At 56.1% G+C, this 14,900-nt stretch overlaps 1 protein-coding gene across 17 annotated transcripts in view; it reads right to left on the bottom strand.

Annotated features, from left to right (window-relative positions):
- AFDN (afadin, adherens junction formation factor) overlaps window positions 1-14,900 on the bottom strand; it is a 150,382-nt gene that overhangs the window by 45,498 nt on the left and 89,984 nt on the right. For 11 of the 17 annotated variants that reach the window (XM_066372832.1, XM_066372838.1, XM_066372840.1 and 8 more), the window contains 9 exons: window positions 12,326-12,444; window positions 8,185-8,246; window positions 7,869-8,074; window positions 5,718-5,738; window positions 4,849-4,994; window positions 4,110-4,204; window positions 2,772-3,037; window positions 1,490-1,633; window positions 51-249 (listed from right to left, as the gene is read on the bottom strand). In XM_066372832.1, coding sequence (XP_066228929.1) covers window positions 51-249; window positions 1,490-1,633; window positions 2,772-3,037; window positions 4,110-4,204; window positions 4,849-4,994; window positions 5,718-5,738; window positions 7,869-8,074; window positions 8,185-8,246; window positions 12,326-12,444 — 1,258 coding nt within the window. The remainder of the gene's footprint in view (window positions 1-50; window positions 250-1,489; window positions 1,634-2,771; window positions 3,038-4,109; window positions 4,205-4,848; window positions 4,995-5,717; window positions 5,739-7,868; window positions 8,075-8,184; window positions 8,247-12,325; window positions 12,445-14,900) is intronic. The other 6 variants (XM_066372837.1, XM_066372843.1, XM_066372842.1 and 3 more) reach the window with 1 other exon arrangement.

The following is a 14,900-nucleotide window of genomic DNA, read 5'->3' as shown; positions in this document are numbered from 1 at the left end:
ATGCTCACTGAACAGGCACACGCAGGCCTCGGGACCCTAGTGACACGCACCTCGCTGGCACAGAGGGTCCAGAAACTCCTGTAAGCCGTTTGGAATGTTCCTGACGACGTCACAGGAGTAGCCGTCCTCCGGCAGCAGGAACGGCAGCTGCAGGTCGGGGTCCTCCTCCAGCTGCACCTCCCGCCCGTCGCTGCGGGCCAGCTCATCGGCCGTGTTCTCCGCCACGGCCACGACGCTGTCGATCAGGTCCTGGGCGGGAAGGAAGCCATGGTCAAGAGATGCTGCACGACCGGGGCGGCTGCCCGCAGCTACCCGAGTCTAGCGCGGCTCACACCCGCCCCCAGGCCACGAGGGACGACCGTGCATCAAGTCAGTCACGAAGCAGCAAGGCCGCCCTGTGCGCACTGGAGCATGGCTAAGACATTCGTTACTAATTTCAAGCGATGCGTGGCTTTAAATGAAAACAAGTTTTCCACACACAAGATAATGGGCTTTCTTTTGAAAAGTAATCGTTTTCCCTGCATGATTCTTCAACATCCAGTGCTAAGGACCCTGGTTTTGCAGCAGGTTAGACGACACAGGTGGAGAGGCTCACTCTACGTCAAATGCAGACTCGGGATCAAGTACCTGCTGCCACCTCCCAGAGGCTGCTTCTGCATTGCAGGTTTGCAAGGGGTTCTGTGTGTGGACAGTTTCTCCGGCACATAAAACACACCGGCCGGTGCGCACGCCCTCACAACCCAGCAGAGTGCCGCCCAGCTGCCCGTCTGCTCTGGGGACGTCAGACAGACGGACACACTGCTGGCACCTGGCGTCTGACCTCTCCTGTCCTCCCCGCTCAGCACCGGTCTCCTCTGATGACGACACACTTTGCTGACACGCTGCCTTCTTTGTGGACAGTTGGCAATTTCTTGTTTGGGGCTGCTTTTGAAGATGGCCCTTGTCAGCAGCATAAGCTCAGGACCGGAGGAAGAAGATCGCTGTGTCCATCTATGAACTCCCCCCTCTCACTCTCAGGACACCCGCACCAGGACCGCTTCACCCGACTGTGATGCTGGCGTCTGCAGCATTTCTTGTTCTACAAACAGCCAGCTGCAGTGCCCGTCGAGGTCCGGGGTTTTCACCCTCAACGCCTCTCAGTGAGAAGGGGAATGCCCCAACTTCAGACTGCTTCACATGAGAATCTGGGCTGACCAGTCAGCTGCTCACGGCCTCTGGGTCTCAAACGTGCTGGTGCGCCCGGAACGGAAGACTCCAGGCCAACTTGCTAACCCCCTCCACCACCTGCCAATGACCTAATGCCGTTACATTCCTTTCTACTTAAAATGCGTGTGAGTTTCCACTTCTCACACTGAACCCACACGCACACGTCTGCAGCAAAGACGATCTTGTGAGACGGTCGAGGAAACCAGCTCACTCCTAAGGAGACCCGGTACCTGCGTGAGCCCTGCGCCCCCCCCCCCCCCCCACCGCGTGGCGCGCGCCTCACCGCCGGGATGAAGGGCTCGTCGGGTGCACAGTGGTAGTTCTGCAGCAAGGCCTGCAGCTGCAGGGAGTTCAGCTTGAAGCAGGTGCTGTTGATGTTTGGAATGTCTTCAGGTGCGTACTTGTCCATCGTGAGCAACGTGGTGGCCTGTTTAAAAGAATAAACAACAGACACAGGACTTGAAAGTGTTTCATAAACCGGCCCCTGTACACACCACGCACAACGCTAACAACTGGCTCCTCTGACCTGAAACGCAGTGTTTCTAGGAAAACCGTTTCGTCAATGCTGACCTTCCACACTAGGATGAAAAGCACGTCTCAGGAAGGTTCTAGGTGGCCTCGTGACTTTAGTAAAATGTGTAAGTGATGACACCCAATTGTTTACGCTCATAAAGCGTCTGAAGTACTCTCGTAGAAATCTTAAACACATAACCCTTCGGACACCCAGTCACGGGGTCTGAATCAGGTGTCGCTGTGATGGCCTTTTCTGTAACCAGCAGACCCAGAGCAGGAGGCGGCAGCCCCTCCCAGGCGGAGCTGCGGCTGCAGACTCGGTCCCACCGCGAGCCGCCCTCTCCCGGCTGGCGCACCGCGGACCCCCAGAACTGCCGGCTCCCTGGCCGCGGCTCCGCGCCCCGCGCCTCTCCTCTCCCGACTTTCCGGAGGGTGTGCTCAGCTGTCTCCCTCTGCTCCTTCTGCGCGTCTATGCTGGACAGGTGTCTGCTCTGTGGCTCCCTGGCTTTGCATTGTTAGGAGTTAATCATCAATTTTTAAATAAAAGTTTATTTTTTAGCATGGAGCTTTATGAAATATACCATACCAATCTCTAGTAAAAGGGCACTTTAAGAATGTTTGCTCTGCTGGTTACCACCTGTTCTGGGCTGAACCGTGCCCCTAAGCGCACAGGCTGAGGTCTCAGCCCCACAGGCCTCAGACCGCGCCCTTGTTTGGAGACAGGGTCTTGGCAGAGTGACCAAGTGGAAACGAGGTCAGCAGACCCAAGATGACTGACTGCTGTCGTGTAGAAAGTGGACACTGGGACACAGACCTGCGCACAGGAGCGCGCCCTGTGGAGGGGAGGGGGCGATGGGGGCTCACGGCTACCAGCCCAGGACCCCAGAGATGCCAGCAGACCCCAGCCGCTGCGCTCTGCACCCCGCCATGCGCAGGAGTGAGAAAGCCCCCCAGGGGAGTGCTCGGTTCCACTGAGCCCCAGTTCTGGCCCGTGACAGAACCGGAGACCGGCGGCGAGCGGGTCAGCTGAGGGCGGGGCCCTGGACACCCACCTGCACGATCCGGCTGAGGTGACAGTCGGCGGCCAGCTCCAGGCCCTGCTTCTCAGCCCAGGCCTCCACGTGGCCCAGCTGCTGGCGGATGATGGCCCCCCAGTAGTGCGAGCAGAGCCCCGACTCGGGCTCGGTCACCAGCCGGTTGAACAGCCACATGTTGATGAAGTGGAAGAGCTGGGAGAAGAGCTGGATGGTCAGGGCCGCGTTGACCCGGCAACGGCGCAGCAGCGACATGGCGCCCGTGAGCGTGTGCAGCACGTCGTCTGTGGGGGACAGGGGACGGGGGACGGGGGACGGAGGTCCAGCGTCAAGGGGCGCAGCTCGAGTCGGGGTGAACTTACATCACAACAGTCATAATACCCAGGTCATCACTTTCTAAACCCAATCTTATTCAAACAGGAAGTGGTTTTAAACCGTGTACACTGTTAGCAACACACACTGTCCATGACGTTCCCGAGAGCCGGGCTGGACACCTGTAACCACCTGACACACAGTGAGAACTGTTCTCAACCAAAAACGGGGGTGCTGAAAAGTCCCTGTGGGAATAAGAATGCCCAATACACACAGCATCCCCTCCACTTCTAGAACACCTCCCTCTTATACAGTCAGCATAAAACAGAGTTAACCGGGAGGCGGGAGAGGCCGGGAGGAGGGAGGAGGGAGGAGGGAGGAGGGAGGAGGGAGAAGGGAGAGGTAGGGAGGAGGGAGGAGGGAGGAGGGAGAGGCAGGGAGGAGGGAGGGAGGAGGGAGAGGTCGGGAGGAGGGAGGGAGGAGGGAGGAGGGAGGAGGGAGAAGGGAGGAGGAGGGAGGGAGGAGGGAGGAGGGAGAGGTCGGGAGGGAGGAGGGAGGAGGGAGAAGGGAGGAGGAGGGAGGGAGGAGGGAGGAGGGAGAGGTCGGGAGGGAGGAGGGAGGAGGGAGGAGGGAGAAGGGAGGAGGAGGGAGGGAGGAGGGAGGAGGGAGGAGGGAGAGGTCGGGAGGAGGGAGGAAGGAGGAGGGAGAGGTCAGGAGAAGGGAGGAGGGAGGAGGGAGGAGGGAGAGGTCGGGAGGAGGGAGGAGGGAGGAGGAAGAGGTCGGGAGGAGGGAGGAGGGAGGAGGGAGGAGGGAGAGGTCGGGAGGAGGGAGGAGGGAGGAGGGAGGAGGGAGAGGTCGGGAGGAGGGAGGAAGGAGGAGGGAGAGGTCAGGAGAAGGGAGGAGGGAGGAGGGAGGAGGGAGAGGTCGGGAGGAGGGAGGAGGGAGGAGGGAGGAGGGAGGAGGGAGAGGTCGGGAGGAGGGAGGAGGGAGGAGGGAGGAGGGAGAGGTCGGGAGGAGGGAGGAGGGAGGAGGGAGGGGCCTGACCTATTTTCGGTCTCTGCAGACTGTTCTCCTCTGGGTCGTCCAGGAAGGCTGGCATGTAGTTGTTCAGTTCCGACTGCAGACAGTGCACCAGGTACCTGCAGAGGGATGGGGTCACGAGCTCCGCACGGCGAGCTGGACCATCAGACACGGCACGTGCAGAACATGTGCACTGTCACGAATATTCCCGTTTAATAATGTGTTTTACTCTCAGGACTCGGGATGCACAGCTTACAGAATGCAATTAAGACAACACCTTTTGCATCATGTACTAATTTGTACTTCTTGGTATTACTCAATTAGAGTAAGTATGATAAAAACACTTAAAATTAGTTCTGAAAACTTAACAGGCCTGACCAGGTGGTGGCACAGTGGATAGAGCGTTGGACTGGGATGCAGAGGACCCAGGTTCAAGACACCGAGGTCGCCAGCTTCAGCGCGGGCTCATCTGGTTTGAGCAAAAGCCCACCAGCTTGGACCCAAGGTCACTGGCTCGAGCAAGGGGTTACTCGGTCTGCTGAAGGCCCACGGTCAAGGCACACATGAGAAAGCAATCAATGAACAACTAAGGTGCCACAACGAAGAATTGATGCTTCTTATCTCTCTCCCTTCCTGTCTGTCTGTCCCTGTCTGTCCCTCTCTCTGACCCTATGTCACAAATAATAAAAAAAAATCCTGAAAACAGGAAGACGTGATTTAAATCTTTACAGAACAGTGTCATCTCCCAAAACGGGTCCCTTACTTAAACGCCATCTGGACGAGGTGGGCCAGCACGTCCTGGGCGTCCAGGGTGACCCGGCTGAGGTCCCGGTCCTGCTTGACGAAGTTGAGCAGCTCCGACGCGTTGGCCATCCAGAAGGCAAGCGCCCCGGCGATGTTCTTCTGCTTCTGTGGGCAAAGCACCCCGTCAGCACCCGCCAGCACCCGCGGCAGACGGCACGGCAGCGGCACAGAGAAATGCTCCCGAGAAGCCGCTGAAGATAGACCAGGACCTGCCCGTCTCCACCAAGGCATTCACCACAGATACCAGATACTTGCGAGGGGTTTGGGTTCAGACGCAGCAGCAGGAAACCAGCCACCGCTGCGTGCTCCAGGTTCAGGGACACACAGACCTAATCGGCCACCACGCGTGGAATCAGTGGTGGAATGGGGACATCAAACACAGCACCCAATTGGAGGTTGTGCATTATCTGGTACTCTGCGAGCATACACACACGTATCCATGGTTACCCACAGCCACCCTGATACGTGCGGTCACCGGCCCGGACGGCCAGCCACCCAGCGTCAGTATGATCTGCTGCGTCCTCTCCCGACCACAGGTGCAGGCCAGGCAGCCTCAGGTGAGACCCCCAGAGGAGGAACAGGGCGAACGGTCAGCGGAGGAAGCAGACCGCGGTCAGTTCACGTCCACACTGAGTGCATTAAGCAGGAGTTATGGAATGCTGAGAGAGGGCGCACAGCCCAGAGGGTTTAGTACTGCGTGTCCCAGCTGCGGAATGAGGGTTATGAATGCGTGGTGCGTCCCGTCTGGAGCGCCGTGTCGGACATGGAAGCGCATGAGAACTCAGCTAAGCCAGCACAGCCAGGACCGGGGCCCGGCAGCGGTCCTACCTGGTCAACCTGGTCTACCTCCTGGAGAGAAACGGACGAGGGGAACCAAGCAGAACGAGAGAAAGAAACTGGTAAACAAGCGTGACAGTTCAAAAAAATCAAAACACTGACACTCAGGCACGTCCTTCCCAAGGGACCCTCTACTGGGCGCCCAGCAGCTCTGGGCAGTCGCCGAGCGGCACGTGGGCACACCCCACGAGGTGCCCACGGGAAGGACTTTGCCGTCTCACTGGGGCCGTGAGTCTCCGTGCCCCGAGGTCTAGGGGGTCAGTCTCTCCCCTGAACCCGTCCATAAGGACGAAAGAGACGGGAAAGACCGACAGAACCATAAAAAGGTGAGAAAGTTGAGAATCTAAAAATACATAAAAAACTTAAGCCTACGCCAAAAAGGAGAAAACTGTTTTTTCAAAGTGGGTTTTTACAAATTAAAATATGTAAAACGTAAACGTGGAGGCCCCTCCCGGAGCAAGCGGCACTATGGAGGATGCCGGGCTCCTTACACGTGAGGGTTTCTCCAATCACCTCCCAGCCCTGAACCTGAAATCAAAACAGCTCTCTGATAAGCGTGATTTCAGGGAGGTTCAAAATCAACACGGAAAAGGCTGTTAGACGTGGTTCACGACAGGAGTCAGTTTGACACAGGCTCCCCGCAAACATGACGGCAGGCAGACAACGGCTCTGAATGACTGAAAAGGAAATCACGTTTGCTAATAAAATAATGAGTCACAAAATGGCATCCAAATAAAATGACTGCCCTTTTTTAATTTCTATCCTCACGTGAGCAAAAAAAAAATAGCCTCATCAAATTCATATGCTAATGACTCAAAAAAAAAAAAAGACCCATCTTCCCATCTTTAAATTTTTCGGCCCTTTTACAACAATTCTGAGGGAATTAAAAGACTAGTTTGCTTCAAACTATCCTGACAAGAAAACCTGAACAATAGTCATGTGACTCAGCCTCACAACTGGAGCTTTATAGCTGAGTAATGGCACTGACACGTGCTGCAGGAAACCTTTCTTTAAAATCCACACATTCATGATTAAATCCTCAAATTATCTGTAACTAAGAAACCGATATGCCGATTTTATTAACTACAGACAGGACCTGAGAGAAACAAACCACGGTACACCAAGGGAAGACCCTGACTTCCTCAAGTTTTCAAAACTGATTTATGAAGGAATCTGAACCAAGGTTTTCTGGTGACAGATGTCGGGGTGTCCATGACACCTCCATGAACACTATGGAAACACCCCGTCCCCCTGGCATCACAGGAGGCTTCCCAGAGAAGAGCAAGGGCCCCGTCACCCAGGACGGAGGAGGGCAGCGCGACACTGCCCAGCGGTCACCCAGGACGGGGAAGGGCAGCGCGACACTGCCCAGCGGTCACCCGGGACGGGGGAGGGCAGCGTGACACTGCCCAGCGGTCACCCGGGACGGGGAAGGGCAGTGTGACACTGCCCAGCAGTCACCCGGGACGGGGGAGGGCAGTGTGACACTGCCCAGCGGTCACCCGGGACGGGGGAGGGCAGCGTGACACTGCCCAGCGGTCACCCAGGACGGGGAAGGGCAGCGCGACACTACCCAGCGGTCACCCAGGACGGGGGAGGGCAGTGCGACACTGCCCAGCGGTCACCCAGGACGGGGGGAGGGCAGCGCGACACTGCCCAGCGGTCAGCGTGACACTGCCCAGCGGTCGGGTTCAGAGGACAGGGGAGCTGGGGGGGGAGGGCACGGGGGGGGGGGGCTGGGGGAGGGGCACTGGGGGACCCCAGGACCTGGGGCTGCACACACTGTGACAGCACTAAGTGCTACTGAACTCGTCACTTCAGGATAGTCAACTTTGTTACGTGCACTTCATCTCAATACATTGTTTTTTTTTTAATCTAAGAAAGCCCACATCAAGTCTGAATAGTTTCTCACAACTATTGCAATGTTAAGGGTCTCTCTCACGATCACTACATTACTACAAACAGTTTATATTCCCTTACTCTCAAGTTTGTGGGAAATAGAAAAAGGCTTGCATTTCAACTTGTAAAGCTATACAACTTTCAATCCACTTTGTGTGACTGTCACTTTGGAAGGCACCGTGGGCAGGTCTGAAACACCAGGGCAGCGACCCGCCCACAGCCTCGGCCCCCCGGGCTGCTTACCTGGATCACGCCATCCATCATGCTGACCATCTTGTTGACGATCGCAATCACCTTGTGCGTGCGCTCCGCAGGGCTGACGTCGGGTCTGTACTGGCTGGACAATACATACCGACAGGCCATGTACAATACATAGGTGGGTGACAACTTAAAATGGACTGTAGAGCTATTAGTATAATTTATGATGGCAGATAAAAATGAATCTTCAGCTGTCAAAAGATTTCAAAAAAGAAGAAAAAAAGAAAAAAAACCATGAAAATCAGATGGAGAAAAATGGGACAAGAAGTAACCCGCTAACAAGGGAGCTGAAATTACTCACAACTTTCCCTGAACTCGATGCTTGCGGGCAGTATCAGCTCCGGCCCAGGCGCGTCCTGCGTTCTGAAACAAGAAGGTTGCGTCTCTTACACTCAGATCACAAAACTGACAATGCCCGGACAACCTGCACGGATTTCTGGAACTTGTAAAAAAATCTCTACCCAGTTTTCTTCAAGTAAGAAACAGCCCAATGCCTCCTTTTCCTGTGTAACGTGTGCGAGCGCTCAGACGCGCGCCCGGCAGTCACCACGTCCCAACGCGTCCTGGAGGTCGGCTCCGAAGCCTCCTCCGCTCAACCAGAACAGATCCGCAGCGGCTCCATTATTAACGAGACTTCACACACCGCGGGGCCCCTGCCGCTGAGCACCTGCCGCGGCAGCGGCTCAGGTCACAACGCAGAGATGCGGCTGGGGACACAGAGAAACCCTACACCACGCTGAGCCCGACCCGAGCTCCACTTCACGGGAGAGGAACCCTGAGGAGCCAGACACTGCCTTTCTCTCCCGACACAGGTCAGACACGATGCCCCGGGACTCCCTGTCCGCCTCTGGTCAGCAGTCTCAAGCCCACAGTGACACACCTCACAGAGGCGGCTCCCTCCCGTTTTCTTCTTCCTGTGCGTGTGTGTGTGTGTGTGACACAGAAACAGAGAGAAACAGATAGGGACAGACAGGAAGGGAGGAGATAAGAGCCATCAATTCTTCACTGTGGTTCCTTAGTCTCTTAGTTGTTCATTGCTTTCTCATATGTGTCTTGACGGGGGGGGGGGGGGGGGGCTGAGGCAGAGCCAGTGACCCCTTGCTCAAGCCAGTGACCAGTGACCTTGGGCTTCAAGCCAGAGACCATGGGGTCATCTCTATGATCCCACGCTCCGCCAGCGACCCCACACTCAAGCTGGCGGGCCCTCTCAAGCCGGATGGGTCCATGCTCAAGCCAATGACCTCAGAGTTTCAAAACTGGTTCTCATCCCAGTCTGACGCTCTATCCATTGTGCCACCGCCTTAAAAGCTGCATAAATTTGAGGACCTTTCATCACTTAGCCTGACACTACAAAAGTAAGGAACTGCCAAAAATATAAACAAAGAGAAACTATAATTTGGAGCATTTCTATGAACTAGCACTGCACCAATGTTTATGTATTTCTAGGTATTCAAGATCAAATTGATTCAAAGGTTAAGTTAATTTGCATTAAAAAGTTCTTCAAATTGTGGGTCATCCTGCCCCCCTGGTAAGAGAGAAGACAGGGCACTGTTGGATGAAACTTTTCTTTCAGTGACAAATATAAACATACCAATGTAGGTGTATGTCCACCAGAGCGTGATATAGAAGATGACACTGTGTTGTGTGCAGATAAAAAACATTTGAAAGCCATTAGCAGGCAAAGACTTTTTTAATGTGTACGATAAAATGTCTTTTGCCTTTCTAGAAAGTTAAATAGTGGAGTTTATAATGACCTACATTGGAATGAAAATATCTATTGAGTTAAATATTGGCTCAAACCAAATTGAGGTCAATACTGATTCAAATAAATATTTGATGAACTGGCAAGTGAACTCAGTTATCAGGACATCTGCATTTGTTACTGATTTTAAATGACATTTTCGGCAAAAATATTTAAGTCTATTAACCTTAGATGGCAACAATGGACTGGCCAGAATTATGTATTTGGAGTCATTGGTACGTTCACTCATTAAATAAGCTAGTTCAAATAATAAAAGCCTTCAAGAATGAGAAAAACCACAGCAGCCACAAAACAAAACAAGCACTGATGACGACCGACGCGATGACGCTGGTACCTGAAATGACGTCCCTCTGCCCCACACCCAGGACGAACAAGGAGAAAACCCGACCTGACGCAACTCCACCCGGGACAATCATTACAGGTGCAAGCAGAAGGGTTTTCATCAAATTACATGCTTCCAAGTTTATGCAGTCTATGATAATAATTTAGATTTAACTAAACAAGTTAGGTGTAAAAATGATCTTATAAACGCAATATAATTTAAATGCCCAATTACTTTAATATGTCTGTCTTACACTGCCTATTTATAGACATCTAAAATTGGAGGTAAATAGTTACTTTCAACTTAATATCCATAAAATGGTCCTGGATAAACTTTACCATTTATTTGTTTCATTAATTTAACAATTCTAGTAAAAAATAATGGCATTTAAATGCTCTTTGAAAAAAATGTCAGTCACTCCCACCATTCAAAAAGATACTTTTCCTTGACTAAAATCAGTATTTTGAACATGCTTATTAAAGCAACGTAGGTTTCTGTCAACACATCAATGAAACCGAGCACAGCTTACACCACCCCTGCACCTGTGAACAGACCAACAGCAGCAAGAGGCAGCTGCTGCCATCACTCTTCACAGCAGCACGCACGCTCTCAGTTCAAACAGCACCTCTGACAGGTCTCTGCAAAGCAAAACAGTCTGACCCTGAAAAACTATATATGTTCACAGGATAAAATAGTTTCTGACATACAATTAACCATCACATAACTATTTTAACTGTCATCACACTGTCTTCACTTAACTACCTATTACTTACTAATTTCCCATATTCTAAAAGCATTATTCTCATCAACCTTTCCCTTTGTGACATGTCTTGATTCACTCGCAAATATTTATGGGTTCAGAACTACGACATATACCTATCACCTCATGTATAAACAGAGGCACTACTTACAATACTAATTTGCCCTTCTGAACATCTTATTCTAGACCACAGCACCAAAAACAAATACAGACACAGCAAGGAGATGACTCATTATTAATATCTTCATTATTAATATTAAGGAGACTATTCATATCTAAAAAAAACTCACAAAGCCAACAAACATCTTGATGAAAATAACCAAAAGCCCACAATAAAAACAAAGTTAAAAACCTGAGATTCCCATATGAATCTACAAATTTGATGACGGTGATGAACACTACCAAAAACTTAGGCTGTACAGCGCCCTCTGCTGGGCGCTGGAAAACGGCCTGTCACCAAACTGCTGGTGACCCTGAGCAAGTCCCCTGCCTCGGGGACTGGATCTGTGACAGGGACCTGTCAGAATGGCTGCTCTGAAAATCTGAACAGCGTCCAAAGGTGCCGGCAGTGTCATGGCCGCCGCGCGTGCTGAGGCGTGCCCCCTGCGCTGTCCAGCTCCGACGGGGCCGCCGAGCGCCCGGTGCCCAAGGCTGCAGCCCCTGGAGCTCCTGTCTGCCACTCGCTCCTCGCTGGCAACACTGACATGGATTTCAGTACCTAAGACACAACAACACGGCACTCCACAAATACTAGAGACTCACCTCAAAATCACTTTTGGCTTCACGTATTTTCTTACCTTTTCATTGAATTTACTGGGGTGACAATGGGTCACAAAATTATACAGGTTTCAGGTGCCCAACCTACAACACATCTCTGCACAGTGCACTGTGTTCACCCCGAAGTCAATATGGTTCTGTCACCATCTGTCCTCCTATGCCTGCCCCCCCCCCCCGCAATGCCACATTGCTGCCCCAGGGCCACGCGCTTCTCCCCGGTTTACTCGGTCCCCCCACCCTCCCGGCCACCAGCAGCCGGCTCTCCCTGGGAGTCAGTCCCTGCGTGTCTGCTGGGTCACCATGCTCGCGAGACTGCGCGCACACAGGGTCGCCGTGCTCGCGAGACTGCGCGCACACAGGGGATCACGTGGCACTGGTCTCTCTCTGACGGGCTCACTGCACTTTGCATAATGCTCTCCAGGTCCAGGCGAGGGTCACAAAATCATTCTTGGCTTTGTCAATTTTTAAACAAGATTTCTTTTAAAAGTGTTGGTAAAATGATGAGCTTTATATTAATACATAAATTATCAAATGTTAAAACCTATAAAAACTCTGTTTTTACAGAGAAGCACTTTTAAACAAGCATTTGAACTTGACATGCCTATTCCCAGACTGCACTGGCGTACAAGGCTCACTGCCCACGAGCACCTGCCCCCAGTCAGCACCCCGCAGGGAAAGCACTCTCCCACACCGTCACCCGCGGGCCAGCTCGGGCTCTGCAGGGGAAGCACTCTCCCACACCGTCACCCGCCGGCCAGCTCGGGCTCTGCAGGCCCCCCCCACCCCGACCGCCCTCCCTTCCGGGAGGAGACGCATCCTACCTGCTCTCCTGCCGACGGAACTCGGGAGGCTGCTCCAGGCGGACCATGGGCTTCACCATCCCCCGCTCGGCCGTGCTGCAGGCGGACGACACCCGGTCGCTGTCCAGTCTCGACGAGCTCTACAAGGGGAACACGGGCACTCAGACCCGGACAGCTCCCACGCACGCTGCAGGTGACGTGAGGCCAGGCCGCCACGCAGGGGAGCAGGACGGGGGCAGGGAGCGCAGCCCAGAGACACACTGCGTGCCGAGGACGCACGTCCACAGTGCGGCCAGGAGTACGCTCCGGAGAGAGTAACAGACACGCCTCAGGGGGCGCAGCCCAGGGACACACTGGGTGCCGAGGACGCACGTCCACAGTGCGGCCAGGAGTACGCTCCGGAAAGAGTAACAGACTCGCCGCCCCTTCTCCCGTTACAGAGCAGGTGTGCAGCCGCGCCCACACACAGGGCCTTCCCGAGCACAGACAGGAGCACGTGTCCACCCGGAAAGTCCTCTAGTCAGGACAAAGTTGACAGGGTACGTGTGTTGTGAAGAGCCAGGGTCTTCGGGGTTACTTGTTGGTTCCAGAGAGGACTTACAATCTGTCATTATAGCTCAATACCTAACAAAGAACTGAGTACAGATTCCTAACCAACCTAGAACAGACTGTAGGATAAATTCCCCGTATCAGGAAAACAACCTGAACAGAATCAATAAACGTGCAGAAAGAAAGCCACTGCAGCAACATCAGACGAGAGTCCTCGTCCCCCCAGGGGCCCTGAGAGAAGCTCGGCTCAGTGCATGACGCCTCCTCACCCCTCCAACCCGAGGCCGAGCCTGCAATGCACACTGGCCTCTCCGACCCGAGGCCGGCCCTGCAGTGCACACTGGCCCCTCCGACCCGAGGCCGGCCCTGCAGTGCACACTGGCCCCTCCGACCCGAGGCCGGCCCTGCAGTGCACACTGACCCCTGCGACCCGAGGCCGGCCCTGCAGTGCACACTGGCCCCTCCGACCCGAGGCCGAGCCTGCGCTGCACACTGACCCCTCAGACCCGAGGCCGGCCCTGCAGTGCACACTGGCCCCTCAAACCCGAGGCCGGCCCTGCAGTGCACACTGGCCCCTCCGACCCGAGGCCGGCCCTGCGCTGCACACTGACCCCTGCGACCCGAGGCCGGCCCTGCGCTGCACACTGGCCCCTGCGACCCGAGGCCGGCCCTGCGCTGCACACTGGCCCCTGCGACCCGAGGCCGGCCCTGCGCTGCACACTGACCCCTCAGACCCGAGGCCGGCCCTGCGCTGCACACTGGCCCCTGCGACCCAAGGCCGGCCCTGCGCTGCACACTGACCCCTCAGACCCGAGGCCAGCCCTGCTGTGCACACTGGCCCCTGCGACCCGAGGCCGGCCCTGCGCTGCACACTGGCCCCTGCGACCCGAGGCCGGCCCTGCGCTGCACACTGGCCCCTGCGACCCGAGGCCGGCCCTGCGCTGCACACTGACCCCTCAGACCCGAGGCCGGCCTTGCGCTGCACACTGGCCCCTGCGACCCAAGGCCGGCCCTGCGCTGCACACTGACCCCTCAGACCCGAGGCCAGCCCTGCTGTGCACACTGGCCCCTGCGACCCGAGGCCGGCCCTGTGCTGCACACTGGCCCCTGCGACCCGAGGCCGGCCCTGCACTGCACACTGACCCCTCAGACCCGAGGCCGGCCCTGCACTGCACACTGACCCCTCCGACCCGAGGCCGGCCCTGCACTGCACACTGGCCCCTCAGACCCGAGGCCGGCCCTGCAGTGCACACTGACCCCTCCGACCCGAGACCGGCCCTGCACTGCACACTGGCCCCTGCGACCCGAGGCCGGCCCTGCGCTGCACACTGACCCCTCAGACCCGAGACCGGCCCTGCAGTGCACACTGGCCCCTGCGACCCGAGGCCGGCCCTGCGCTGCACACTGACCCCTCAGACCCGAGACCGGCCCTGCAGTGCACACTGACCCCTCAGACCCGAGGCCGGCCCTGCAGTGCACACTGGCCCCTCCGACCCGAGGCCGGCCCTGCACTGCACACTGGCCCCTGCGACCCGAGGCCGGCCCTGCGCTGCACACTGACCCCTCAGACCCGAGGCCGGCCCTGCACTGCACACTGACCCCTCAGACCCGAGACCGGCCCTGCGCTGCACACTGACCCCTCAGACCCGAGGCCGGCCCTGCAGTGTACACTGGCCCCTGCGACCCGAGGCCGGCCCTGCAGTGCACACTGGCCCCTCCGACCCGAGGCCGAGCCTGCGCTGCACACTGACCCCTGCGACCCGAGGCCGGCCCTGCAGTGCACACTGGCCCCTCAAACCCGAGGCCGGCCCTGCAGTGCACACTGGCCCCTCCGACCCGAGGCCGGCCCTGCGCTGCACACTGACCCCTGCGACCCGAGGCCGGCCCTGCGCTGCACACTGGCCCCTGCGACCCGAGGCCGGCCCTGCGCTGCACACTGGCCCCTGCGACCCGAGGCCGGCCCTGCGCTGCACACTGACCCCTCAGACCCGAGGCCAGCCCTGCTGTGCACACTGGCCCCTGCGACCCGAGGCCGGCCCTGCGCTGC

This window comes from Saccopteryx leptura, chromosome 3 (genome assembly GCF_036850995.1).
Source record: "Saccopteryx leptura isolate mSacLep1 chromosome 3, mSacLep1_pri_phased_curated, whole genome shotgun sequence".
NCBI lineage: Eukaryota > Metazoa > Chordata > Mammalia > Chiroptera > Emballonuridae > Saccopteryx > Saccopteryx leptura.
This window is presented reverse-complemented; position numbering and strand designations above follow the sequence as displayed.